The sequence below is a fragment of the Caloenas nicobarica genome, chromosome 4 (assembly GCF_036013445.1).
Source record: "Caloenas nicobarica isolate bCalNic1 chromosome 4, bCalNic1.hap1, whole genome shotgun sequence".
Lineage (NCBI taxonomy): Eukaryota > Metazoa > Chordata > Aves > Columbiformes > Columbidae > Caloenas > Caloenas nicobarica.
In genome coordinates this window covers 20953239-20979497 of record NC_088248.1, presented here as the reverse complement: position 1 = coordinate 20979497, position 26259 = coordinate 20953239, and the positions used below count along the sequence as shown (strand labels likewise).

At 37.8% G+C, this 26259-nt stretch overlaps 1 protein-coding gene across 7 annotated transcripts in view; it reads right to left on the bottom strand.

Moving 5' to 3' along the window:
- Nucleotides 1–8214: 8214 nt before the first annotated feature.
- Nucleotides 8215–26259, bottom strand: part of GAB1 (GRB2 associated binding protein 1) — a 103394-nt gene continuing 85349 nt past the window's right edge. For 3 of the 7 annotated variants that reach the window (XM_065634641.1, XM_065634645.1, XM_065634643.1), the window contains 5 exons: nucleotides 15927–16016; nucleotides 13720–13813; nucleotides 13249–13372; nucleotides 10299–10421; nucleotides 8215–10051 (listed from right to left, as the gene is read on the bottom strand). In XM_065634641.1, the coding sequence (XP_065490713.1) occupies nucleotides 9893–10051; nucleotides 10299–10421; nucleotides 13249–13372; nucleotides 13720–13813; nucleotides 15927–16016 (590 nt within the window). In that variant the 3' untranslated portion in view covers nucleotides 8215–9892. Of the gene's footprint in view, nucleotides 10052–10298; nucleotides 10422–11028; nucleotides 11105–13248; nucleotides 13373–13719; nucleotides 13814–15926; nucleotides 16017–26259 lie in introns of those variants that run through there. The other 4 variants (XM_065634644.1, XM_065634646.1, XM_065634642.1 and 1 more) reach the window with 3 other exon arrangements.

Below are 26259 nucleotides of genomic sequence, written 5' to 3'. Positions count from 1 at the left end.
CACTGCAAGAGAGCAATATCGCTAGGAGTCAACTCTTATATCTGAATTTTGGACAAGCTATTTCCAAGTGAAGAGAACCATGCTGTGGAACAGCAGAAAGTTACTGAAATCTCCACCATGCTCTAAGGAAAATGCTCAACTAGAGGCAAAAATAAAGCTGTTAGACTGAACAAACACAGGAAGCAGGCATAATAATATTATTATTATTAATAATAATATCTATTGTCAAAAGTGGAAAGTAACTCTAAAGGCCCTAATTTCTTGAAGTCCTGAAAGCAGAAGACTACACACACAAAAAACCCCACCCAAAATAGGAAATAGGGCTTTCCAAGCTAACACGGAGATGTTCATGAACACACAAAATCATAGCAGTCCATACAGGGCCTGATTACAGAGACCTGAAATTAAAAGCAACCACTGGCATAAAGCAGCTCATGAGAGGGGTTACTAATGTGCTGAACACCAACACATGGTCAAATGCACAACACGGCAAAACATCTTCCCTCAGCCTGTACTAAACTGTAGAAACAACTAATTACTAACATGCATATGAGGTTGGTAAAGAACAGTTGAATTACAGATTTTTGTCAAATCTCTCAGGAGACATCTTTCAATTTTGTTGCTCAGTTGTGTAATCGTAACTTTCACTGATGTTCTTTAGATAGCTTCTTGTTAAATAAGAAATTGAAACACCACAAGAGCAACACTAAATGATACTATTAGCTGTGCAGCAATTATGCTAGTAGGCATTACTGCACATGTATCAACACTCCAAATCTTTCCAAAGTTTGGGAAATTAAATAGACCTGTTTGTGGTGTCACCATCAGACACACCGTAGTCACTTGAATGCAAGAAGGAAGGAGAGGGGAGCGAGCCTGGTTTGCATTCAGATCTTGGGTTTTTTTGGTGGTGTTTTTGTTGTGGTATGTTTGGTTTTTGTTTACTTTAAAATGCAGAAGTAAAATACTATACAAAAGAGATCAGATAGTGCCAGTTTTTCTAACCGCTCACAACACTGATGTTGAGCTGGACTGTCCCATCCAAAGCTAAATGTAATTAGGCCTGCTTCAAAGACATCACTTTCCTGTCGCAATAATTTTAATTCTAGTCTCAGAAGAATGGTACTGCAGCTAACAGGTGACACACACACACACACAGAGTGCCCGCAGTCAAATCTGAGCCATCAAAATATTTCTGCCCATCAGCAAAGGTGCAGCTTTGTCATCACTGATACCAAATTGATTTTCACTGTAGAAAAAAAAATGCAAAAGATATTCTACATTAATTTCAGTAGATTCCTTAGCGCAAAGAAAACAATGTTTTAGCATTTACCATGTCTAAGTGTATAAGTATCTATCCCTCCATATTGAGTACTGTGCAGATGACACTGAACTTATTCAAACTACAGTGTATCCATCCTAGCAAAATTCATATTTCATACAAAATAAACAGCATTGAGTTCATCTGCAGTGCTTAAACTGTAACAAACATTTCTAAGCCTACTATATCCCAGGTCTGTCTTCAAAAAGCAGACCACAAAAATAGTGACATGTGGAGACCAAAAATCTTTCAAATTTTGCACAAACCAGGGAAAATTTGGCAACAGCATTCCACATATACACAAGTATCTGCCTGCATACCCAAATTTGCTACATCAAGGCGTCTGTCAGCATCTTCATCTGATTTCCATAGTTTTATTGCCTTTCTTATGCCGCTTTGTTTCTTTTCAGTTGTGACCTGGGCAAATTTTCCCCAGAGTGTTTAGATATTTAAACAAATACTCATGAAAGATTTTGAAAAACACTTGGACACTTAACTCATAGTGACAAATATCTGCCTCCTACTTTCCTGTAACTATAGTCTCAGAATAAATAGAAGGTACAGGTGCTTCCAACACAGTTTTTACTCATATGTAGTGTAGGCTATGCTTGCTTTGTGCCACATGTATTTTCCAAGTCCTTGGTATTAGACATGAATACGCATTTTGTATTCGGCTGTATTCACTTTTGAGTTACTGGTTTGTACACATCATCCGAATTCCTTTCTGCATCAGTAATTATTCTGAATAAGAGGAGATTATTTGATATGGTTTAAAAAAATCTGCTGACTCATGAAAAGCAGAGCACCTATTAAAAAAGTAATGATTTTTCGAGCCTCTAATTAAACAGTATTTGGGAAAAAAAAAAGTCATGTCAGAAAGACATAGGAAATCAAAGTAAGACCTCACCAAAGAACTAAGTGTCTCAGTGAAAACCTAACATCATGTATTCAAATCATTATGATGCTGGGGATGTAAAAACTACCAAGAAAAAAGAAAAATCTGAGAGATTGTGTGCCCAGAACTGAGTTTTAGAGAAGTATCTGACCAGAAAGGAGTCAGACAAAGTTATTGCAGCAGCCCTGAGCAGAAAGGCCCAGCCAGCAGAACTGATGGTGTTCAGAAGGGATGTTTTCAGAAAGAAACGGAAAAGGTCCACATGGTTGCGGTTTACCTGGAGATAGTCATACCTATAAATAGAAGATACTAAATAAAGATATACAGTTGAAATTGAGTTTTCTTTTTTTTTTTTTGAGGGCTTGCTGAGTGATTATGTTTCTTTGTGTTTTATTTTTTTCCCATTTACAGAACAGTAACTGCTTGTTTAATTTAAGGTTTCCATCTTTCTACACAATACATCCTACTAAAAGAAAACCTCAAGAAAGATTTTAGAACCGTCAACTGGAAATTTATCTCTAAACCTTCATGCAAGTACACCTTGACAAAAAAAGTTGGAAACTGCTAATGAATCTGTGCGGCCAGCCACACACCACAAGACTAGGTCTGGAATAACCTTACACAAAAACATCTCACAGGTCAAGACCAGACCTGAACATAAATCAGCACCTATCCAGCTTCTCACCAAAATCTTCTAAGGGGGAGTATGTCCCAGGGCAGCTTGGATGGCAGGCTCAAGAAAGGGTGGGAGCCAACATTTTGCAATCCTTAGTCCTGTACTTTAAAAGCTGGCCCTCCTCCTGGTACACCAAATGCAAGGATAATCTACAAAAAAACACAGACCACATATACCACTACAAAAAACTGGAGGTGAACAATTTAATTCACAGCAAGATGCAGCACAGCCTGTGAAGGCTAATACCAAGTATACTTGCATCCCAATCCCAAATGTTATCCTATTCCAAGGGGGAAAACAAAACCACCAACCCCCTCTAAAACAAAGGTAAACTTTAGCTTCTTTATACAGCTTTTAAGCACACTGCTTTTCCAGAGTTTGTTGGTGCTTCTCTGGCAATGGCTACAGAATTTGTGTCCTCTCCTTCAAAGCTGAGTACTCAAATTTGAAGGTACCTGCACTCCCCCAGAAGAGAGGAAGGGAGCAAGGCAGATCCTGCTCATGGTTGGCTCCTTTATTTTTTTTCTTTTAAAAAAAGTTCTTTAAGGGCTAAGTCTATTCTGTACTCCCTCATATTGAGCTGTCAGCAAGCAGAGCTAATGGTAAAAATGCTGTCAGGATGATCACTTGTGTCATTTATGCAGGAAAAGAGAGTTAAAACACAAACAGTATTTTTACAATTTAGTTCCTAAACTTATATTTACATACCTGAGTAAAAATAAGATTATTTTGAAAAAGTTGTTGGAACTTTCACTTGCTTCTATAGGATACACTGGTGCTCTGACTATTAAAATCTGCTCCTCAAAAGATCATAACAACGGATTTGTGTGCCTGGGGAACTTGCAACTCTGTTACATTTAATGCCTTTTAAAAATGCTGCCCCATGCCTAACTACAGATTATGGAGCCTCACTCTGACCGCCATTTGTTTCAACACTTTGTTCTCAACTGTGATTAACTTTTAAAAAGTAACTAAATACGTACACCATGATTTATATGTGTTATGATGAAGATAACGTCAGCAGGGGGCTGAATCACCATTTTGATGCAATTAACTCCAGACTCAAACTGAGATACTCTGGCAGGCCAGTCTGAGGTATCTCCAGAACTCCCAGGCCAGCATCCTTCATCATTAATAGGTAAGGGAAAAAAAAATCCTAAACAAACATTTCAATTAGTCTGCATAATTTACAAGCATGTAAATCCATCCCACAAATGCACAGAAACAAGTAGTAACTATTTCCTCTGAAGTATATTCCCCAAATATAGCATAAAAATATGAAATCTTCTCTACAGTCTGGTAGGAATTCAGGAAAAATAAGGCGTAATTATACTTCTCTCCTATTCTGGCCATCTGATTAAAAAAATGTAGTAAATGCAACTTCCAGCTGCCTTCAGCTGCCTCATTTGTATTTGTCCACATTCAGTAAAAATGATCAGCTTTCCAGATTATGACATATTTTCTGTAAACAGTGTTTTAGAACAGAAATCTATACTTCGCCTGAATCTTTAAGTGTTGTTCCTTGGGCATCTAGTGGCGCTGTTAGGTTGTTCGGCTCGTCACAGGTAGTTCAAGAACAGCTCCACTCTCCTGCAATGTCTACAGCTGAACTTGAAAAAAATACTGTCTTGTCCTACTGTGAGCTCTTTATTTTTCTAAATCAAAAGCATTTTAGTTCATACTTAGAAGTGCTCAGTTGATTTGAAAAGTGGTACTAAGCCTGCTTCTACTTTGTATTGAACCTTCGGAGTATCTTCAGGACTGTATTTCCACACCCTCTCCCAAAGGACAACCAAGTCCCCTGGGTACAGTGGGTAAGCCCCACAAACACACACCAGCACCCAGCACCAGCCAAAAAGAACCTCAAACAGCATTTAATAAAACCTTATTTAAATAGTAGCCAAATTCTTATTGGCCTTTTTCAAAATTGATGTGACAGGCATTTTCTTCTTGTTTCACTGCAGATACAACTTACCAGGAAAGGGCTTGGCAACAATGATGGAACCAGTAAGAATCTTCAAGCATGAATCACGATGATCAGTACAAATGCTGATTTTATAACTGCAAGAAAATTTTGAGTCTCTGTTTTAACAGCTTTATAATTTATGATGTAAACTGTATGGATTTTTTTTTTATTATTTTAGCCATGTTTTTAAACAAAAATATTTCAAAATGAATAAGTTTTTGTAACATTTTCTTTTTAAACACAGAAGAAAAATGCATTGGCCCATACCTTGTGGTTTAGAAACTCAAAAATAATTCTAATGGCTTACTAAATTTTGCATCACAGTGAGGTACTTATTTTGCAAGTTGGTTTTACCAAAATGTTTTGTCTTTCTTAATTTGTTCACTGCAGGTTACACAACTGTACACTCTCAAAAAAATCAAAGCAAATGCAGATTGTCCCTTTCAAATAAAACATGTAATTGTCTTTAAAACAAAATCTAAAAAGAAAACTACTGGCATAAGAACAGTCTAGCTCTGTTGACGATGATAAAGATGATAAAAGCCTTTCAACTAGTCAAGCATCCAATACCTGCTACTCTCCCACTTCAGTTACTGAAAATTAACATCAAGGATGCCGAACCATAAGCATATGCTGGGAAACTTTCAATGTCAATGACATTCTCCATAACCACCTCAAGTGCCTTTTATTTTTGTCCCGTTCCGCACCTCATCAGGTTGAGACCCGCACCCAAGCCGCTTGTTCAGTTAAAACAAAATCCAAACAAAAACCTCGCAACTTGGTGTATTTGGTTCATCTACACCAAATCAACACAATGTTTTTGTGGAACATTTATTATGCTAACTGCTGGACAAGCACTTTTTTTTTGCTGACATGGATCACATTAGTATTGCCATGTAATAAGACAAGCAACAAGAAATGAACCATAAGAAGCAGCGTTTGGTGCAAAACAGAGACCAAGAGCAGGTGCAAGGAATACGGAGGATTATCTCCAAATTTAAGTTCACCTGCGGATAGCACTCAGCTTCTTATGAGCTACAGGTGCAAAACCTTCTTCTTGAGCAAATAACTATCCTTTGACTTTTCATTACACAAAACTTTGTTAAAAAAGGAGAGAATGGAAGGTGAGTCCAGGGCTGGTGAGTTTCCAAAGCAGTTTTGCAAGACTGCAATATATATACATCGACTGCTGCAATCAGGAATAGCTAAGTTTAAATTTTACCATGATACAAATCTTGCTTAGCTCACAGTGCAATGTGAGAGCCAGAGAGTTGCCCATCACTCCCTAATTAGCTATATGGAGCAATGAATTCTAAATTGCTTAATTAAAACAGCAAGACTGTAATTTGCTTGTATGCCCTATGTGTGGCACTATCAAAACTGCCATAGGTGAATGGATTGGGGTTTTTTTTGTTACATAAATACAAATCTCAGTAAAGTAAAAAAGACTAATAATCACATTTCTATATTTTCATCTTTTTCAGTGTCACTTTACACATTTTTAGGACAGAACAGCTGCATGTTTGCACCTGCACTTCATGAGGTAATAGCGTTTACATCACAGTGTGTAAAAGTCTGGCCATTAGTACTTACCAGATAACATGTTGTTCGGGTTATAGCACAGAGATACCAAACCATCTTTAGAGTCCATCTTAGTGGACAAGGCACTAAGATTTCCTTGTGATTTTTGTGAGCAAGGTTTTGCATATTTGTAAAAGACCTATTACACACTTGTATTTGTACTTTAAAATGACTCGTTAACAACACATAGAGCAATGAAAACTATATCCTCAATTAGTAACATGCTGTTTTAGTGAAACAAGAAAGAACTTACCTGTCAGAAAAAGAACAGTGGACAAACACCACTGACAAACTACTTCTGCACTGCTATCTACTGGATTTTCCATCAGCACCCATCCCTCTAACTAGAATTTCCCTACAAAGCCAGTAATTGAAAGTTACACAAGGCTAACAACAGTCTAGCCTGCTTTCTACCACCTACAATTTTAGTATTCACATTTTCAATATTCACATCCTTAGACTGTCCAAGAACTCAGACAGATCTGCAGCATGAGGCCCCACTCTAGTTTTATAGCTGAAAATGAGATGTATCATCCACAGTTAATATCCTGTCTCTGATTCTGAATGTTCTTTGGACAACATGTGAGAAAATGTATTACTGGAATTAGGGAGAGAAAACTGCTTAGAAATATAATTAAAGAAAAATTTTAGACTATTACTTAGAAAGCAATAAGCTGTCTGTACAGGCAGAAATCTGCTGTTTTCCTTAACAAAAGGAAGGGAAAAAAGTATAGAAATTTAGAGTGGATTCTCAATCGTAATAAAAATTAACACTGTGAATACTGCCAAATTTTGAATGAAGAAAGAATAAGCGTAATCTGTAAACCAAGGACTGAAATCAGCAAACTTAGAGCAAAACCACCTTGTAAAACCAGCTGTACCAGAGAGGCCAGCCTAGGAAACCGATTCTTCTAGGCATTTATACTTCACTACCAGAGATGCTCAAAACATGTGAAAAAGTAGTACAGAGACAAAAATATAAGTATCACTGCTTGATTACAAAAATCCAAAGGTTTTAAAAATAATATATAGTTTTGTAGTTGGTAAATGTTTCAAGGATAGATGTGTTAGGGATAGATAAAAGATGAGCAGCCCTTCCAAACCTTCTCCCTCAAATTCTCCCGTCTATTGAGAGAATAAAGAAACATGTGTTTGAAATATTCCAAGATCATCACTCATGCGCACGTGAGTGTGCGAGTCCACGGTAAGGATTCTTCCCCCTGATGGCAAGCACCAAAACAATTATGTGGGATAAACAGCAAAGCGATTATCTAACCACATCTGCTAATGAGTAAGTGGAGATGCACCGCTGCCATTCCACCGATAAAATGTTTAAAGACGGTGCCCTAAAACAAAACATTAGTTCCCAAGTACTCACCATGCCTACAGGTGCTTCAGTTGTAGCATCAGTGAAGAAGATTTTACTACTGGACAGAAAGACCATCAAAGGAGAGTTGAGCTATAGCTCCAGAATCTTTAGGGATCCGAGCTACTTTTGATTGAGCCATCAAAGTCCCCCATCACTACTTCTGGCTCCCAGAAGACTTGAAATTCAGATTATCTAGCTGCTTGGTGCAGGGGTTTAAATCATACTCATTTTGAAGATAGTTTTAGCTGTACTTTTTTTGAGAGGTACCAAGAAGTATTCTAAGATTTTGAAAAAGTGTGTTTGGTATCTAGGCACCTTCATGGGCGCATTTACATCGGCTTGCGGTTTCACAGGACAGAGTTTACACATCAAAACTGAACAACTTGATTTATTTAAAATTCACCTCAAAATGCATTGTGTTTAGTTCCTTTTTTTAAAATGAACATTCGAAGCATCAAAATATTACTAATTTAAAAAGAACCTTTGTTAAGAATAAGATAATTTACATACTGTAGATTGTGGCTGTGAGGGGAGAGAAACAACCAATGGCACAGTACTAAGGCCAACATGCCAGAAAACAACACAGCTCTATGCTCAACTTTTAAATCATCTGGATAAAATAAAACAATTGGGTAGGAAAATAAAACCAACCGCTTATTTGAGGACGTTAAAACAGTGTTAGTAAGTTTTCTATCTAGACCTAACTCATTCACATATTTAAAGAACTCTATCTTCTTCCAAATAACAAAAAATGTTTCTAAACCAAGGCAGATTATTATTTGGAACTGGCATAGTAAAATAAAGGATCACAGTATACAGAGCTTAAAATCCTGTACCAGGAAAGAGCAACAAGTGGTTTATACAAGGGGATCATTTAAGTACATTATCTAATTTTTAAAAACAGAGATATAAAATATCAGTTGCATAGGGATTTAAATATAAGGCCAAGCAGGAGATTAAAGTAAAATAGAGATCATAAGAAGGGCACTATGGTGTCAAAACATAGTATTTCCATTTGAATTAATGTCTAATTCAAAATCACAGTATTTTGCTAGGACTACAAACAGTGAATGTCAAATTGTCCCATTAATCTTGAACTGAAAACTGACATTAGAACTTCTAAATAGTACAAAACTAAAGCTCATTGTCTAAACCTGATCAGTGTATTAGCACAATAGTGCTTGGTACGTACCTGATTTATATACTCTACCTTCTGTAAATAATATAAAGGTTATTTCTTGTTAATAAGTGTGAAATCACAATATTACTGCATGCCATCAGTGGTTTGCAGGCTTACTTGGTATTTAATTATTCAGTCTTTAAAAGTGTAAGATCCCACCCTGCAGAATCTTCACCTATTGACCACAGAACACTGTCATTAATAAAATACAATAGAAGTTCCACCACTAACAACTAACATAAGCCAGGATTGTAGGTCGAAACCCAGTATAGTTCATTATTATTAACTCACAGCAATTTTTGTTAGGAAGGTAATCTGTAGACTTACAAATAATCTTGCATGTATTAAATATAAACAAGTATGTAACTAACGGTCGTCTCTTGGCATTTCAAGTAGATTATTCAATTGTGAAAGTATTTCTGCAAACTCAATTTGAAGTTGTTAAAAATGAAGTTCAAATATTAATTTCCATATCTACATGTAGTTTAATTAACCTAAAATTTTAAGGAATAGTAGTGTAAGGAAAAAAAATTTCTCCAGATGAACTAGGCGTTAAGGTACACTAACTGAGAATACCTGAACCAACATCGTAACTGAAAAAGTGCATAAACATAGTGATACTACAAACGTGTTAACTACAGAAAAGGTTTTCTGAAAGCTGAGCGATGCTATTTTACATGTTATTTACAGGTTGCAATTCTTCCAGAGACCACAGAGCCAATTTACTATCTTAAAAATTCCTTTGATATATTCTAAGTGTCCTTTGGCTTCCATCCTATTCAGTCAAGAACCTATTCACACACCAGTGAACCAGGTACTGGGCAGCTGAACAACGCTGCCATTGTGGTCCTGCAACTTGTCAAAATTCACTCTTTTCTGTTCTCTGAAGAAAAAGCAGCGTTTTTCATTTCACGCTTTTTGTAGGTGTTTCGGATTCTGTTGACTGCCTCCCATCAGTCCAGGCCTCTCGTGTGCTCTTCAGTGCTAGCGTTTTCTGCTGGTCAACCACAACATAATCAACTCTTTCGTCTGCCACGCTGCTGCCTGAACCACTACTCTTTTTCTGAGAAAAACAAGGGAGAGCGAAAAAAAAAGTTAAATTAACAACAAAAAGCATTATAAGTAGATGTCCCAAACAGATATAGAACAAGTACAGGTTTCTCTGAAAGGCCCAGTATAAGCTCTCTAATTGACTATTTGACCAACTAGTTAGGATGACCTCGCTGGAGGTTCCCCCTTTCCCAGCAACTACTTGTGAAGAAATTTTAAACTCCTGATGGCAGAAATGCAAGAGTTGAAGCTCTGCTTACCTTACGAGGTGGGGTAGATTTTCCCGAATCTAGGTCCAGATCTAAATATTCCACTTGTTTGTCTCCTTTAGGTTTTACCATAGGGCTGCTTCCTCCATCAAGACTGTTGCTTCCAAACAAGTTCTGAAATTATAATACAAATAACTTCAGCTACAAGTGTACATGCTGATGGTCCACATTATCAAATACGCCTATTACAAACTGCTGAAACATTAAAGAACTGACTGGGATCTCTTGCAATCAGTTAAACCATGCAAATTTTACTGATATTGTATAACAAGGGGATATATTCTATCTCAATTGAAACTGGGACAGAGTGGAAAGCCAACGAATGGGAGAAAAAAAAAATCTCCAAACCAACCCCCCAAATTTAAGGTTGCCACCAAATCCATCTGTGCCTTCCACCTATTGTCCCTTTCATACCACGAGATAAGAATGGAGTGTGGTTTGTTCTTTTTAAATGCAGTGATGTTACATCTCAAATTTGGCATTACTTAATTACAAACTTTTTATTTCCTTAAATTTCTGTTAAATACCCTACAATAGTGGCAAAACTTCGAATGAGCCATTTACACTTCATTCAAAAGCAATAATGATTAAGCTGAAAATCAAAAAGTATTATTCAAGTGCTAAGACCAAAAGACTTCGGAAAATTTGTGTAGTGCTGCCTGAACTGAAGTTGCATTGCATATACCTAAATTTCAATTAGCCCCGACTTTTACAACCTCACCTCCTCTGTCCTCTCCCAGCCTGATCCCTCCCTCTTAACAGGTGTTATAGGAACAGTACAATAGAAGGACTCTTCTCTAAAAGATAAAGAAAAAAAAAAAGGAAGACAGAGGGCAGCAGTCAGCAAAAAATGAAGAGGAAGGCAGAAGGAAAGACAGAAGGGTATGTCTGACAGTGACTTGAAAGAAAAAGCAGAATAATGCTGGTTTTATTAAATGAAACAGAAGTATGACATGTCCAAACAAGATGCTTCAAAGCTGATGACAGAAGATGAAAAAGTACGTGCTCCTTTCTAAGATGTATTTGGAACAAATAAAAATTCCTGAAACGTCTACGTGATTGGCGCTGTTTTAAAAAAAAGGCCTTGAGATATCTGGAAATGCTCAGGTTCTCTAGAAAATAAAATATTTTATGGTTTAAAACTTAATGGATTGGGCTTTTTAAATTGAGGTTATCAATTACATTTGTATCATCAAATTCATTTAATATTAACTGGTAACAAGGACAAACACAAACAATTAAGACAAAGTTCATTTTTGTTGTCCGAGTTCTCTAAACAAATTTCTGCACATTTAACATGCAAAAATCAGGTTCTGTATCAATGTTCCCAGCATAAATAAAAAAGCTATTACTCTTCAAACAGAATATAATCTGTTATTTCGAACAAACTAGACAAGCAGAACATATGCATTAGAAATCAGAAACTTTAAATATACATAAATGAAAAAGAAAGGAAATCTGAAGAACAACTTTAAAGAATGAACGGTGCAAGCAAACAGAAGATATTAATGACAGGCTGTCTGAGGTGTGACATTAAATATACCATCTTGGCACTGAAATTAACCCCCTGAAACATCATTGTCAGAATTAACAGAAATCCTCAATTTGAATTGTGATTCTACCACGGGCAGAACTGTGGGTATAGGCGGTTCCAAACCTCTGCATAAAACGGGACATTTCTTGCATCTGTAAAATGGGACGTTACCGATTACTTACCAACGCCTCGTGCAAGAGGGGGGATAAATTTTTATACCATCGGCTCCCTGCTGCTGGCAGGTCGGACATGGTACCGAGCCCAAGCGGGATGCTCTGCGGGCTGGTGGGCTCGCACCAAGCCAGAGCTGCCCCAGAGACATCAGCAGGGGCTCGGAGAGACTGGGGAGGGAGACTGGAGGAAACTGGGGAGGGCATCCCAGAGCAGTAGGGGATGGGGAAGCAAGCGGCACTGCGAGAGGAGAGTCCAAGAAGTAGTGAAATGGGCGACAGCACAAGCCAGGTAAGGTGGCGGACAAACAGAACAAAAATTAGGTGCTAGACAGGCCCTCCCCAAAGAAGGTCTTTCATAACGCTTTGAAGATGAAAAATGCTGCTTTATTCCCCGCTAAGAACCCAAGCGGTAAAGACATGGTGAACGCTTTGAACTGTACTGAACAAAAAGCTGAGACTCAGGTTTTCCTCCAGTGCTTTAGGGGTATTCTGGACCACATTTTAGTTCAGGCCTACTGCTTTAGTTCAGATTTACTGCCACTCTCTTACTTTAAAATACTGTTATTGGTTCTTCTTTTCCTCCCCCTCCCCAATAAAACCCACAACATGCATCATTAACTATTCCTAAGTAGCTTGACACTTACTGCACTGCAAGCTACATATCTGAAACTTCATTATCTGAGAAAATTCTCCCCCAAAGGGGAAAAAAATACAGATATTAAATACACAAACACCTCTTTTATCCTCTTTTTTGAAAGAAGCCTAATAAAAGGACACATCATTCAGTTGTTATGGAATGTAAACAACGAATATCAATCCTTTTTTTCCCCTGTACCTTCCACATTTCTTGGGAAATGCCCTTCTATTAAAGGTTTTATTAGAAGTCCTAATACAGTTTATTTCCCTTGATGACATAATATTGAACTGGTGCATAGCCCAGGACTAGCAACTACAGACAAGAGGAGACAGTTTCTAGGGAAGGAGGAAGAAAAAGTAACGTGTTGAACTGTTTTGCACAACAGATATGCATATTAACCATTATATTTATGTCTTACTGCGCTCTTAACTTCCTCAGTGAAATTTTACTAAAATTATGTTTTTTCTGCTGAGATTTACTATTATTTTGATCTAGAAGTATAAAGGAGGTGATGTCGAGTAGAAGGATTTGTGTTCACATGATTTAAAAGTAAGGACTGCACAGGAAGAGAGTAGTTAAGACGTAGATTTTACATACTGGATCCTCAGTGGACTGATTTGGATTCATGGATACATAATTCTCTTCACTGTCGTGCGAGTCACTGCTGGAAGTTGTGCTATGAACTGAATCCGGTCTGGGAGACATGGGAAACCTGGAGGAGCTAATTACCAGGAATTATTTTACAAACAATACATCTCGAATATCTTAAACCTCCTGGTAAACAACAAAAATAAGCATATTAGAGATGAAATTTTCATTCATGTTTACTAGAGTATCACATTTTTTGGTTATACACGGTCCTTTATATTTAATATTACAAAATAAAAATTCATATGGACACGCTTTATTTCAATGCACATGTACATATATATATAATACATACACACATACACACACTTCCAAAGGAAACCTCAAATTGTATGACACAGGCCGAAAATATAATACGCACATTTATTAAGATGCTAGTCAAGGAAAACAATCTGAATGAGGAAAAGCTAAGAAACTTACTCTCGTGCAAAGCTTCTGGTGATCGGAGATCTAACTGGAGCTTGTAATTCTTCCCATTCAGGCAGAGGTTTAATTTCTAGTGGAGCTGGTTTTGCTATATAAGAAACAGACAATCTTAAAGCACAGAACATTCCCAAACAAACTTAAAATTAATAGCTTTTCAAAGCCTGAATACAAAAATATTACTATTTTTTAAATAGTAAACACGAGTTAGGAAAAGGAGACATAGTTCAGTTCTAAGAAAGCCATGATCTATTAACTTATATTTTAAACTTTCCAGGTACGGAAAAGTAACAGCAATTAGAAAAAAACCTCCACAGTTTAAGAATTTTGCCAGTTACGCTTGTACACAGTAATTCTATTTTGAAAAGAGACTCTGAAAATGGCAGCATCACGTTCTGCGTTTGCCACAATGACTTGTTGAACTGACAGGCCCAGGATGGGGCTGACAGCCCGTTTCTGCTTAAACTGCCAGCAGAGCCAACTCCGGGCACTCTCCTTGGCTCACGGACAATTATTATTAAGCAAACTCTGCCCTTACTGATTAGGTTTCACAGCTCGAAGAGTGGGGAGAATCTGCAAGCGAAGACTAAGTTTGCAAAAAATCGAGAGATGAGCCAACACCTCACTTCAATTCCAAGGGGTGTTTGGCTGTTTTGGCTCCAGTGGTTATCCACGGACCAGCAGAGCAGCCGCGTGGTTGATGACAGCGAACGGTGTTCTGGAAAAGGTGCCATTTTAAAATTCCATTTTCAGAACAGAACCACAAATAGAGTGTTAGCAAGAAAACACCTTATCCCTCCAGCTGGTCTGTTTGAGCCCGACTAAACATTAGAAAAAAAAAATTACAGGACTTGTCACAGTTTGAATCTCAACTTCATCCTCCCTAAAACTGTTTTTAGAAAATAAAGTGCAATGTCACTGTAATTACGCCCCTTTCTCTCTCCCCTCCGGCCCCTTCCCAGTTTGCTGCACGTTATCAGGTTCACCAAGATGAAATACCAGGCACTCCCCTAGTTCCCATGGAGCCAGAGCTGTCCTGAGCAACCATGTGAGGAACTGACAGAAATCAGTTGTTCCATTGGTGCAGTTGTCTCACGGGAAAAAGTAGAACTGTACTCATTGTACTTTCATGATACTCCCTCTTGAGATTTACTGAAAAGTCAGCTATCTTACATATCGAATACAAGGACCCACAATTCAGATTTTCTGGATGAGTATCAGTCTTTAGTATCCCAAGCAGGTTTCTCCTTTTCTTTGTTAAGAAGCCATAATGATGCACTCAAAGCATATCAGGCCTACTCCAATAATTCTGCCACTTTAACTCACTTGCTCATGAAAAGCTGTCACCACAGACCCAGAGAGGAACTAGAACTCATCTATCTCAAGATATAAGGTACCACATGAGATAGGGTGGCAGAACTTGATGTAGGCAAGATGATACTCAAGCCTGAGTGACACAAAAATGCTGAGCTTGGCAAGGCCTGAGACTCCACGGCAGGGACCAGAGGGAAGGGTACTGCTCCAGCAGAAATAGGGCAAGGACTTTGTCCAAAGCCCACCAAGAACAGCAGGAATGTTTCATCCAGTTGCCATGGGCTTTAACCTCCAAAAGGTAACAATCAGGGACACTTAGTGAGATTTTTTTTTTAACGAGATTTGTAATTTCCTCCACTTCTTGCACCAATATAAGGCACCAATTCAGCACCTTCAATAAAGCCCATCAGACTAGTTGCAATGTGCATTAAGATGCATAACTAAATCTCCGCAGTAGTAAATGGCCAGAGGATCAATATTTTGCTTTATTTCAGTGTTTAGCCAACAGCGGGAGCCCCACATAAACAGTGATTTCAGGTTATTGCCTAAGTAAAGTTATTTCAAGCAACTTACAAGTCAGCCATAATACTTGCTTCTAAAGAAACAGACAGCAGTAAATCCAAAATATGAACAGGTAAAACTTAAAGAGACCAGAACAACTATATTAAGATTAAGGAAATGTTTCCATGTGCTGTTCAAGACAGAAAGACTTTAAGTCCTTATATAGGAAACTTTTTGCTTGGCAAGGAAAATGCATCCATGATCTTAGATTATAATAGAAGTAAAAAGACTATACAAGAGTTAAATTTATTCTAGAACAACAGTTTTCTTATTTTTTGTTTTATTTATTTTTATAAAACTCTATATACATACGGTGCTAAAGTACATACCCTTTCTTCTTGTAGTAAAGTCACCTATGGTTTGTGAATCAGTTCGCTCTAAACCATGTGGTTTAGGTCTTAAAATTTTAGGACTTTGACCTAATTGGTAAAAAGAAGACTCTCTTAATAATATTCTATTTGTAACTGGAAACCGGAATTTTTTAAGTAAACAGCATGACCCCCTGCAGAAAGATTAACGCCACAAGCAGAAGCAAGCTGCTGAAAGAGAGTTTTGCAGTCTCACTAGGTCTCTCGCTAAGGGCTTAAGCGCCAAACCAGAAACAAAGAAAACACTGCATGCAAGCGATTTGTCAGGGGCAAGCATAAAAGGTGTACAAAAAGGCTAAAAAGTGCATCAACAAATAGTGTGACTGATCATTAGTATTAACTGTTTTCAAGTTACATTACATGAAAAAAAATCCATATTTGAGGAATATCTATCATGATAGGAAAATAGTCACGCTTCAGATGCAAGCTAAGGTACTCTCAAAGAAATTAAATCTTTAATTCAATCTCTTAAATCACAGTATTACTTTGGCAACAGTGATACTCTTGGGGGGTCTCCTGTCCACCATGCATCTCCTGCTTGAGAAGCCTCAAGAATCTTTTTCCACACTGTATTTGTTAAACTTGCTCCCCAGAAGTCTATATCAGTCTGTATCAAAACCACCTCTCCCAGCTTGCAGAAGAAGCAGAGTGACTTTCTCCCCAAGCTCGCAGCCTGCGGACTGTTCCCCAGCAGAGCACAACCCAACCGCCACCACAAATGACCCTGCCAAAAAATTACATTCTCTCTTTTTTTTTTTTTTTAAATTGTATATACCTATCACTTTAGATGACTCTGGTAACAAGGGCAAGAGTACAAACTAAGTAAACGTATTGGAGTCAATAAGCTCCCTACAGGCAACAACGTAACTCCCCACTCAACCAGGAAGTTCTTGGCCACCCTGACCAAACTCTATGAGCTTTTCAAGTCACGTTGTCTATTTTAAATAAATATGAACAGTAAGACATAATAACCCTAACCTGTCACAAAAGTCTATCTGACAAAGTGTATAATATTAGAAAAGGCAAGTGCCTTCACGTGGTACACCAAGAAGCCATATGAAAGGTAAATCTTTACAACAAACCAAATGAAAAGTATAAGTCTGATTATGTTTGCAAGTTGCCCTACAGCACAAAATAGAAAAGGGCTGGCAGGGAGTCAGATGTGGGCTGGTACTACCAGCAATGAGTGAGAATGCTTGTAAAAAATAAACTTGGCAACAAATACCAGAAGCTTGCAAACCTGTACCCCAAGGGTTTTGCATATGAAGTGCCCTATTACTGTTATCACTGAAATATTGGAAATAATCAAGTAACAACAAGCAAGGTAAACAGAAAGGTTTTGTACTGTATCTTAACTTCTACACAGTGCTTCTGAGAGACTATGCAGGTAAGACACAAATTATTTAATAGTAGTGCTGCGTAGCAACTTCCTTAAAAAGAAAAGGACACAAAGTGATTTTCACACAGACAGTTCTTCTCTAATTTCAATATCAGATGCTCCCTTAAATGGCTCGAAGTGCTGATGAAAACACCGAACAGTTGGGCAATGCTGACCAAAGACCCAGACTGTAAAGTGGTACAAAAAGCATTTTTGCAAAGCGTGCTGCTGACTGGGGCCAAATCAAAAGCATGACCCAATACGCTGGCATAGTTCATTCTAAGCTGATTTGATATTCCAAAGTACCTTGCCTACCACTCTATGATAAAAGCTTATCTATATAAAAAGGCCAAGATCTTAAAATCAATTGAAGTTCAAATTCAAACGCCTTTTATTAAGAACAATTTGATGCTGAATATAATTACCTAATTGTATTATAAGACTGTGGAACACAAAGGTAATCTGATTTAAAAGAAATCTGGCCCAATGCAACTCAGTTCAAAATGCCAATCAACACGTTAAGATATGAGCATAGATCCTAAGTATGATGAGAAATCTAGCAGAGGTACCATGGCTAATGAAATTATTTAACCAGTGTGTACTTTATAACCTCTCTGCACTTACAGCCAAACATATAATACAGAAGACAAGTGCAAGGAACTCCGGGCTATGAGTCATTATTTCTACTGTTGTTAATGATGCTATGTGGTCTTGTGCAGCTAACCTTCCTGAACTATGAACATCCCCATTTGTAAAGTGGGGATATTATGCAATTGCCTGCCTCATACTTAGTTTAGCACTTATAAACCATCCTGAGACTTTCAGCAGAGCTATATAAATAAGTACAGGTCCCTTTAATATTTCTCTTCTGCACCGACAATAACATACAAAATGTTACAGCATAAAATAAACCTGCTGAGCTTTCACCTCTTGCTTCTGAAAGAGTGTTCAACCTAAATAAATTTGGTGGCTAAACAGCTTATTGCTACCAACCAGCCAGGATAATGCAATTCCTCTGGTTTAATGTGTCACAGAGAATTAAAATGTTTGCGCAGGGTTTGGGGTTTTTTTTTGCCTCCCGAAAAGGGCTAATCTATGTTGAGGAGATTATACTGTGCAACAGAAGAGACCAGAAACCAGACAATAGAAAGGGGAAGGGGGTCATAATCACAAAACTGAGGTTATTTATTTGTGTTTGTAGTGCAGAATTCCTCCATCCCATTTTTGCCCATTTAAGAAGATGAAGTAACATGAGCTAGGGCACAGAAAGCCCTCAATAGTATCCCTTACTCCTTTCAAAAGACATTTTTAATACATCCATCAGGAATCTTGAAAGTGCCAATCTTTATCTAAAAATTGGCTGTTCTGTCCCCAGCCAGACACATGAACAGAAACACATTTTTAGGACTTTATACCTAAAGTATCATGACTGGAATTCCTAGTGCTGCTCCCAAGTAATTTCACTAATTTTCTCCGACAGCATGTCCTAGTACTTCCAAGAAGAAATGAGCTGAATATAATTTGGAGAAAAAAGTGCCTCATACTTCTTTAGGCTCACATGTCCAAATTTATCTCATCTAATGTTTAGCCACTTGTATGAGACAATGTTTTTATCTTACACACCTATTCTGGGAAAGATAAAACTGGTTTAAAAAAAAAGATATAGTTCTTATATATATATAAACTGAAAATGAAATAAACTGTGTTACAACACACTATATAGAAACCCACGGGGAGGGTGGGGGGGGAAGTTAAGGCAAGTGAAACTAACCAAACAAGAAGTGAAAATCAGATGTTTTCATTGTTCAGTCATGTCACCACCTGTGAAATGCAAAGGGCTACAGCCAAGACAGAGAAGCTCAGCTTCTGCACGTCCTATCATCTGAATGCTGTGCAAGGGCACGCTGAGCTGAAAAATCACTAATGAAGTCTATTTTTCTAACAAATGGCTGCTTGTAAAAACTGCCAAGTAGAACAAGCGATTATGGATCTAGTACTCGAGTGCATTCAGACGGCACGAATTCTGCTCCTGGCATTTCAGTGTGTGTCAATGCTGCCTTTGTCTGAGAAGTCATCAGGAGAAGAGTCCATTTCACATGTCTGATTTTGTTTCAAATAATGGTTTAAACTGAAAACCCATTTGCTTTTTCCATCAGGTAATCCATTCTGTCTTCTTGTTTTCCATAAAACACTTGGAATATAACTTTTTCTGGGGGGGGGGAAAAAAAGAAAAAAAAAAAAGAGGTCCCACTGCAGCAAATTCCTGCAGAGTAGGTGGGTCCTAACATTTTTGGTTCTGGGGTTGTATGCCACTCATTGAAGAGCCTCATTTTGTTTGCAGGCCTGGAAGCACTAGTACTAAACCAGATTTCTGTTAAGAACTCTTATTTTCTGACTGCCTGCTCGCTCCATGGCTTGCTGGCAATGGATTTTACATCAGGAAATTGCAGACATCCTCACGAAAGAGGCCAATGCTCTATTTAAATACCAGCTACTCAGGGCTTAAAATTTTAAAGTAAACCTACTAACGTGACAAAGTTTAAGAAACGTGTGATCTGTTAATGTTGTTTCCTGGCCAACGGGACTAATCCTCACGAGACAAGGAGATCAGACGCAGGAATGCCAGAGCAGTGCTTTACTTGGAATAGGAGGGGGAGAGCAAGAGGCGAAAACAGCCACGTAAGTGCCCTGCATCGAAAAAAGTACTTTCAGAGAGATGTAACTAACAGCAGTATTCATTTAAAAAAAGGAGGAAAAAAAAAAAAGGCATCTTCCCCCCTTCTCTGTAGTTAGAGGAAACTGAAATTTGCATTGAGGTCCAAGAATTCCAGCACTCAGAACCGCTGTGGGTTTTTTTCCTTCAAAAACAAGGCTGAAGCTCACTGTCTTACTCCCACAGGCTTTATTATTTGGTTTTCAGTTCTGCTGAATAACCTTCCCCTTTCCTTCTCTTCCTCTTCCTCACCCCAGTGAACTCTGATTCCTGAGTACATGGTCTTCAGCACAGAGCCCTACAAATATCCTGAATTTGCTTTTTCATCTCTGTTTTTATTAAGACTATTTCCTGCCACGGTACTTCTAATTAGAAACATGTATTTAATTACACAACTTCTTATTCATTTCCATACTAGTACCCAGCAACAAACAGAGATATCAATAGCATGCTTAGTTCTGGTCAGTGATACCACATGGATGATGATAACTGCAGCCTCTTCAGGACAGTAAAAGGAAATTCAAATAAACTTATTCTTTCATTATTATGAATTCAAAAAGCAGTCATCTAAATATATGGTCTCTAGTTTTCTGAGACATCTTTAATTTTCTCAGAATAACTTCTCCCAGAGCACTGGTACTTTCAATGCTCCAGAAAATACGAATAAATTGGAAGAAATATCTGGGGGTTGGACTACATGAACTTTAAAGGTCCCTTCCAACCCAAACCATTCTAGGATTCTATGAAAATATCTGATTATAAAGAAGTCCAACTGCATCTGACAGCTAAGGTTCGCTGGTATTCATAAAATATTTGCCAAATGCCATAAAAACTATTCTGAGAATACCAAAGCTATTAATCATTCAAATGCTATTTGACTGCTCTAATTTGCAAGTAATGCTACATGTCTGTATTTAAAAATCCACCCAAGCATGATGAACTAACAGCACTCAATAACAAAGACAGTGGCTTAAGACAAAAGTACAGTGTTCTGATGTGTTTATTGATTAGCAGTTTAAAGCTGCACTAAAACTCATTAAGTCCATGCGATACTACTTGAGATCACTTTCACTTTTTGGTTTTTTTAAACAAACCAAAAAACTAAAGGAATTTAACTTGTTCACTGGAAAAATCAAGCCTAATATTAAATCTATAAAAAAGCCAATGGAGTAGCATGACAATATGTGTATCAAAAAGTATGCTTGCTTATAACAGCATTATAGAGGAAGAAGGAAGAAAAGAAAAATCACATGCAGGGAAGAATAAATAAGGTGTTATTACCCATGTCCTGCTCTCCATAGTATCTTTGGAGTTCAATACTATCATCTCTACCACTAGTATCAGAGCAAGTCTTGCAATTTGTCTTCAGAAAACTCCTATTTATTTTTTTTTTAAACCATGATGTCTAGTAAACCACAGTTCCATTTGCAGCTGTGACGCAGCCATCCGAACAAAATCTTTACTTGAAATTACTTGTTGTTTCAAAGTTTTGTAAGACCAACCACAGCTGCAAGTTAAGGATGGGTAGATTGTAGGAAGGAGATACATAAATTTCATTTAAAGCTATTAAGTAAAAACTAGCCTTGTAGAAGTAATTTAGTACAGCTCTGAAGGAAGCATAATTTTAAGCTAAATGGAAGTCTTTGAAGTTCGCAAGGGGAAAAAAAAAGAAAAAAAATCAATAAATTTTTATTCAGCCTGTGTTAGGAATTCTGAAGAAGCACCAAAATATCCTCAAAAATCTTATTTTTTGAATTCCTAAATGTAATGATCAGGAAGTGTATCTTCCAAGTGTAAGTGGAAGGATTAAATGCATGGATTTCTTAAAGAAAAAATGAACAGTACTACTGCTCTAAAAAGGCATCATGAAAATTACAGTTTCTTTTTCAATAGATCTTCAGTTCTTGCTGCTGATTAAAATAATCTTTCACAACTTTTCAATGCCTACTTGTCCTAAAGCCTGAGAAAATGAGTGATCCTTTATTTAAGAATATGCAAGAGAACCATGATAACATAGAATGCTGCAGCATTGCCAACTTCTGATTTAATAATTATTTTTAAAGAAATGCCAATTCCTGTTGTCGCAAATGGCTTAACTGTTTCTCTGAAGTTCTATTTCAGGGTGCTGATGTGGTGCTCCTGCTACACCAGGATGCGCAACATGTTCACGGTGTCCAACTCAGACACTCAAGCATGTAAATATTTCACAAGGAAACTGTTCACTAGGCTACTTACAACTAACTTTGTGATTAATAAGGGGTCTTAATTTCCTTAACAACTATCTAATTTGTTTGGTATTTTTACAGCATCATATCACACCACAACAACGGGTGATTTTGTTGGTCACCCAGGAGCACCACAGTGGGTCCCATGGGCACCGGAATGTGGCAGATGCTTCCTGCCATGTGAAAGCTCTGCACACAATTACTTCTTCAAAGAGGTCCTATGCTCTTAAATAAAGAATAAAGGAATTTTCTACAAAGTTAATCTGGATGAGAGATGCTTATAAGTAGTCATAGCAAGATACAGCCACATTTTTGATACAGAATCTGCATACTTGTGGTTTAACCACACAAATTACGTCTTGTAACATCGTAAATGAGAAAAATTTATAAGAAAGGCACCCAGATAAAAATTTTAACATTTACAAAACAATCAGAAGTCTCAACTCAATGAGAATTCTTTTTCCTCTCCCCTGGTTTCTTTTGGTTGTTTGTTGTCTTGTTTTCAAGGTGCATTTGGGTTTTTTGTTGGCATGAAAAGAAATGTGTGCATCACTAGCTGTCTCTAAATCCTAGTTTACCACTTGCTGGACTGAAAATTACCATGGCCAAGCAGCAGTCTCTTGAATGCGATCATATGGACTCAAGTTGCAGGAAACATCTCAGATGAAATGTTGACATTTTTGTTGAAAGATTAGACTTTTCTAAGAAAAAAAAAAAGTGAAAATGCACTATGCTTAGCTATTGGTTATTTTTGCCATCAGCAAACTAAGCTGTGCAATCCAACCCCAAACTAGGACTGAAAATCATCTTTAAAATAAGCTTGAGTGTAATTCAACTCTAACAATATTTGGACAAATGTAATGGCTACAAATGAAGCAAAGTCCAGTACCATGTTGTAGGCAATGAGGCGGGAATCCTGAGTTCTTTACTCCCTCTGTCAGGAATCTGCTTAGTGATCCTGAGTGCACCGTCCTATCTCAGCTCCCCACAACCCTGCACTGGGATCTGTGCTAAACCAAACTCTCAAAGGGTTTTTAAGTACTATGGATCAAAAACATTGCAAAAAAGGCAGTGCTACACTACATTCAAATGAATGAGGTTTAACTTCTGATTTCCATTCCATCATGGTCATGAATTGTTAATTCAGCCATATGCCCACTGCTCATACATTTCTTTTCAGAACCTTAAAAAAACAGCTTTGGCACAGAGACATGCTGCCCCTCAGAAAAGAGAAGTTACCAGTTACAGTAAGTCAGGCATCAAACCAAGACTTTGAAGAACTGAATTCTGCCATCTTCAATTCCTTCACTCACTCAACTGGTTGATTCGGATATTGAAAAACTACGTTTTGTCAGTCCAGGTGGCAAGCCTGTATTTCTTAAGAGCTTTGAACTTTACAGATGAGATGTATGCACACCCCCCCAAATGTTATGTAGCTGTAAGGAGTCCTTCTGAACATCTGCTAAACAAGTATTTTTTTAAAAAGAAAAACAAACAACTTCATTTGTAGATGTTTGGTCTTAAAGACTTGCTTTAAAATCACAGCCCTGACCCTCCTACCCCGGAAATAACTCACAGGGCAGGAGGGGCCATTATCAGGCCCAGAGGCCCACAGATTCCCTCCCACCTCTCAAATGCTACCTCCTGACCTATAAAAAAACAATTTACACCCCATCGCTTTTATTTTCGACCGTGCACTTTCCTTCATCTCTAACTTACGACACGGTTGTACTGAAGATTAAGATTGTCTGGATCACAGACCTCTGACAGGCCTTAAAACTTCCTTGTGGATGGCCAGACATTCCCTGCGGCCCAGCAAGGTCTCCATCCTGCCAGCAGGGTGGAGACCACAACCCTTCCTACATATTCTGAAGAGCCCCAGGGAAAGCAGGAGGTGGAGCAGAAGACAACCTGGTTGTTCTGTGCTGCCTTAGCTGCCTAGGGAGTCTCCACCTCACTGCACTTCAGCACCTTTAATTCTGCTGCTCCTTCCTAGATAAATGGTATTTTGAAGAAGGAACGTGTGACTGTCAAAACAAATGTCACAGAATCGCTCCGTGGCAGAACCAGTCACAGTCTTCTAACAACTCAGAGAATAAGACCTAATTGCATCGTAGGATGTGATATTTCTTCTGCTTGAAGCCTTTTGCTAGCGACAATGCTTCCAATTTAGCATCACAACTACATGCAACCATGGCAAGCTCAAGCAGCCAAAAAGCAGAAATACAAAATCAAATAAACCATAGTTCTTTATAATAAAATAAATAGCACCTCAAAAAAAAAAATACAAGAGAGATTATTTTTGTCATTCAGTTACAGGTAAACATGGAAAAGCACCTGGCCAAACGCTCTTCATTTTGTCCTAAGCAATATATCACTTACCTTTTGGTATGCTTCTCTAAAATAAAGCACTTGATTCAAGTAATTGAGACAGGAAACAAACACCATGTTTTTGTAATTACTTTCGAGACTTCCAGAAAGTACTGGAAGCTCCTCGCATCTACAGAAGTAGCTGTGAGCTAGAAAAATGAAGCTACATGAAAATGTAGTGTAATCGCAAGGCTACATATATTTTTTTATATATATATATAGTAAATTTCTTTTTAATTTACTGTTATTTTTTAACCCTTTTTCTAAAACAAAACTATTTTAGAAACTGGTGGAAAAAGACACAGGGCAGCTCATAGCTCACCCTGGCCCCTGGCTCAGGCTGCTCTGACGGGTGGGAAAACTGAAGAGCCTCAGGCTCTCATAGCCAGGGTGCACGAGTGCCCTCTCAGAAGAATGTTCACGTACTTGAAGTGAATTTTGGACCCATTTATTAGCTACATTTAGTTTATGCAAGCTACTGGTTTTCCTAACCCAGTCCTCTGTCATAGTCACTACTTCTATGTAACTGTACCTGTTCTTAAAAATCTGGAGAATTTTAAGAATTTAATAAGTTATCCAGAGCTTCAGGTGCTTATGTCAGACCTGTGAAGACATACACATTAGAGTCACTGCTGCTGATAGACAGATTGCCAGATCCTTGCTGCCCAACACATTGTTAGAATATTATTAGAAATTATTAGAATTATTAGAAATAGAAGAGATGCCAAGCATAAACATTTGACAAGAAAAAGCAGCACATTCTTCATGTGCTAGTCTCACCATGTTATTTATTTGTCAAATGCATTTTTAGCACTGAATGTAACAAACTTTCCTGGCCCACGCAGAAACTTTACTGAGGCAGAGCTAATGCTCACATGAAAGGTGATGGTGATATTTCTCAACAACACACACAGCTACCAAAAAGGAATTGCTACTTGGAGACAGTGCAAACACTATTTTTTTTGCAGCAATCCGTAACAAATGAAAAAAAAGATACAGCAGCTTCTTCAGACAGAACACTATATGGCCCTCGTATACTTGGAGGCCTTATCACCAACACACCTGATCTCTGCAGTAATACCATCTTTTGAGAAGCAGCAGTGGTCTCCAATAGAAATTCTTGAACAAATGGCATATTAAAAAAAAGTTTTAAAGGAGCACTATCCAGGTAACCATTTTATGTACTGTTTCCTCCCTTCTACATCTGCCCAAGTTTTAACGAACATATCAGCCAACTTGATATTTTCTGTGCACTAATTTGTAGCAGAAAACCATTGTAATGCATTTATATAAGCAGAAACAATCTGATAATAGAAGTTGCTACAAGAACTTGAAAGCTGGAAAAGCAACACAGTAGAATACAAGGCACAAACTTGTTTTAGTTAGGTAAGGGTCCACTGAAACAAGAGTTTTGTCCTGCTTAATTCAAAAGGAACTGCAGTTTTATTTTCCCAAAGCTACTTCTGAAAAAAGTTATCTGCATGGAGAACTCAACTCCTGAAATGGTAACGTATTACCATCCTGATGTGTCATCATATCTGCTCTTTACAACAATGAAAGACTCACAGTAGTACGCATGATAAAATTTGAGTGAGCCAGTGTGTGTAT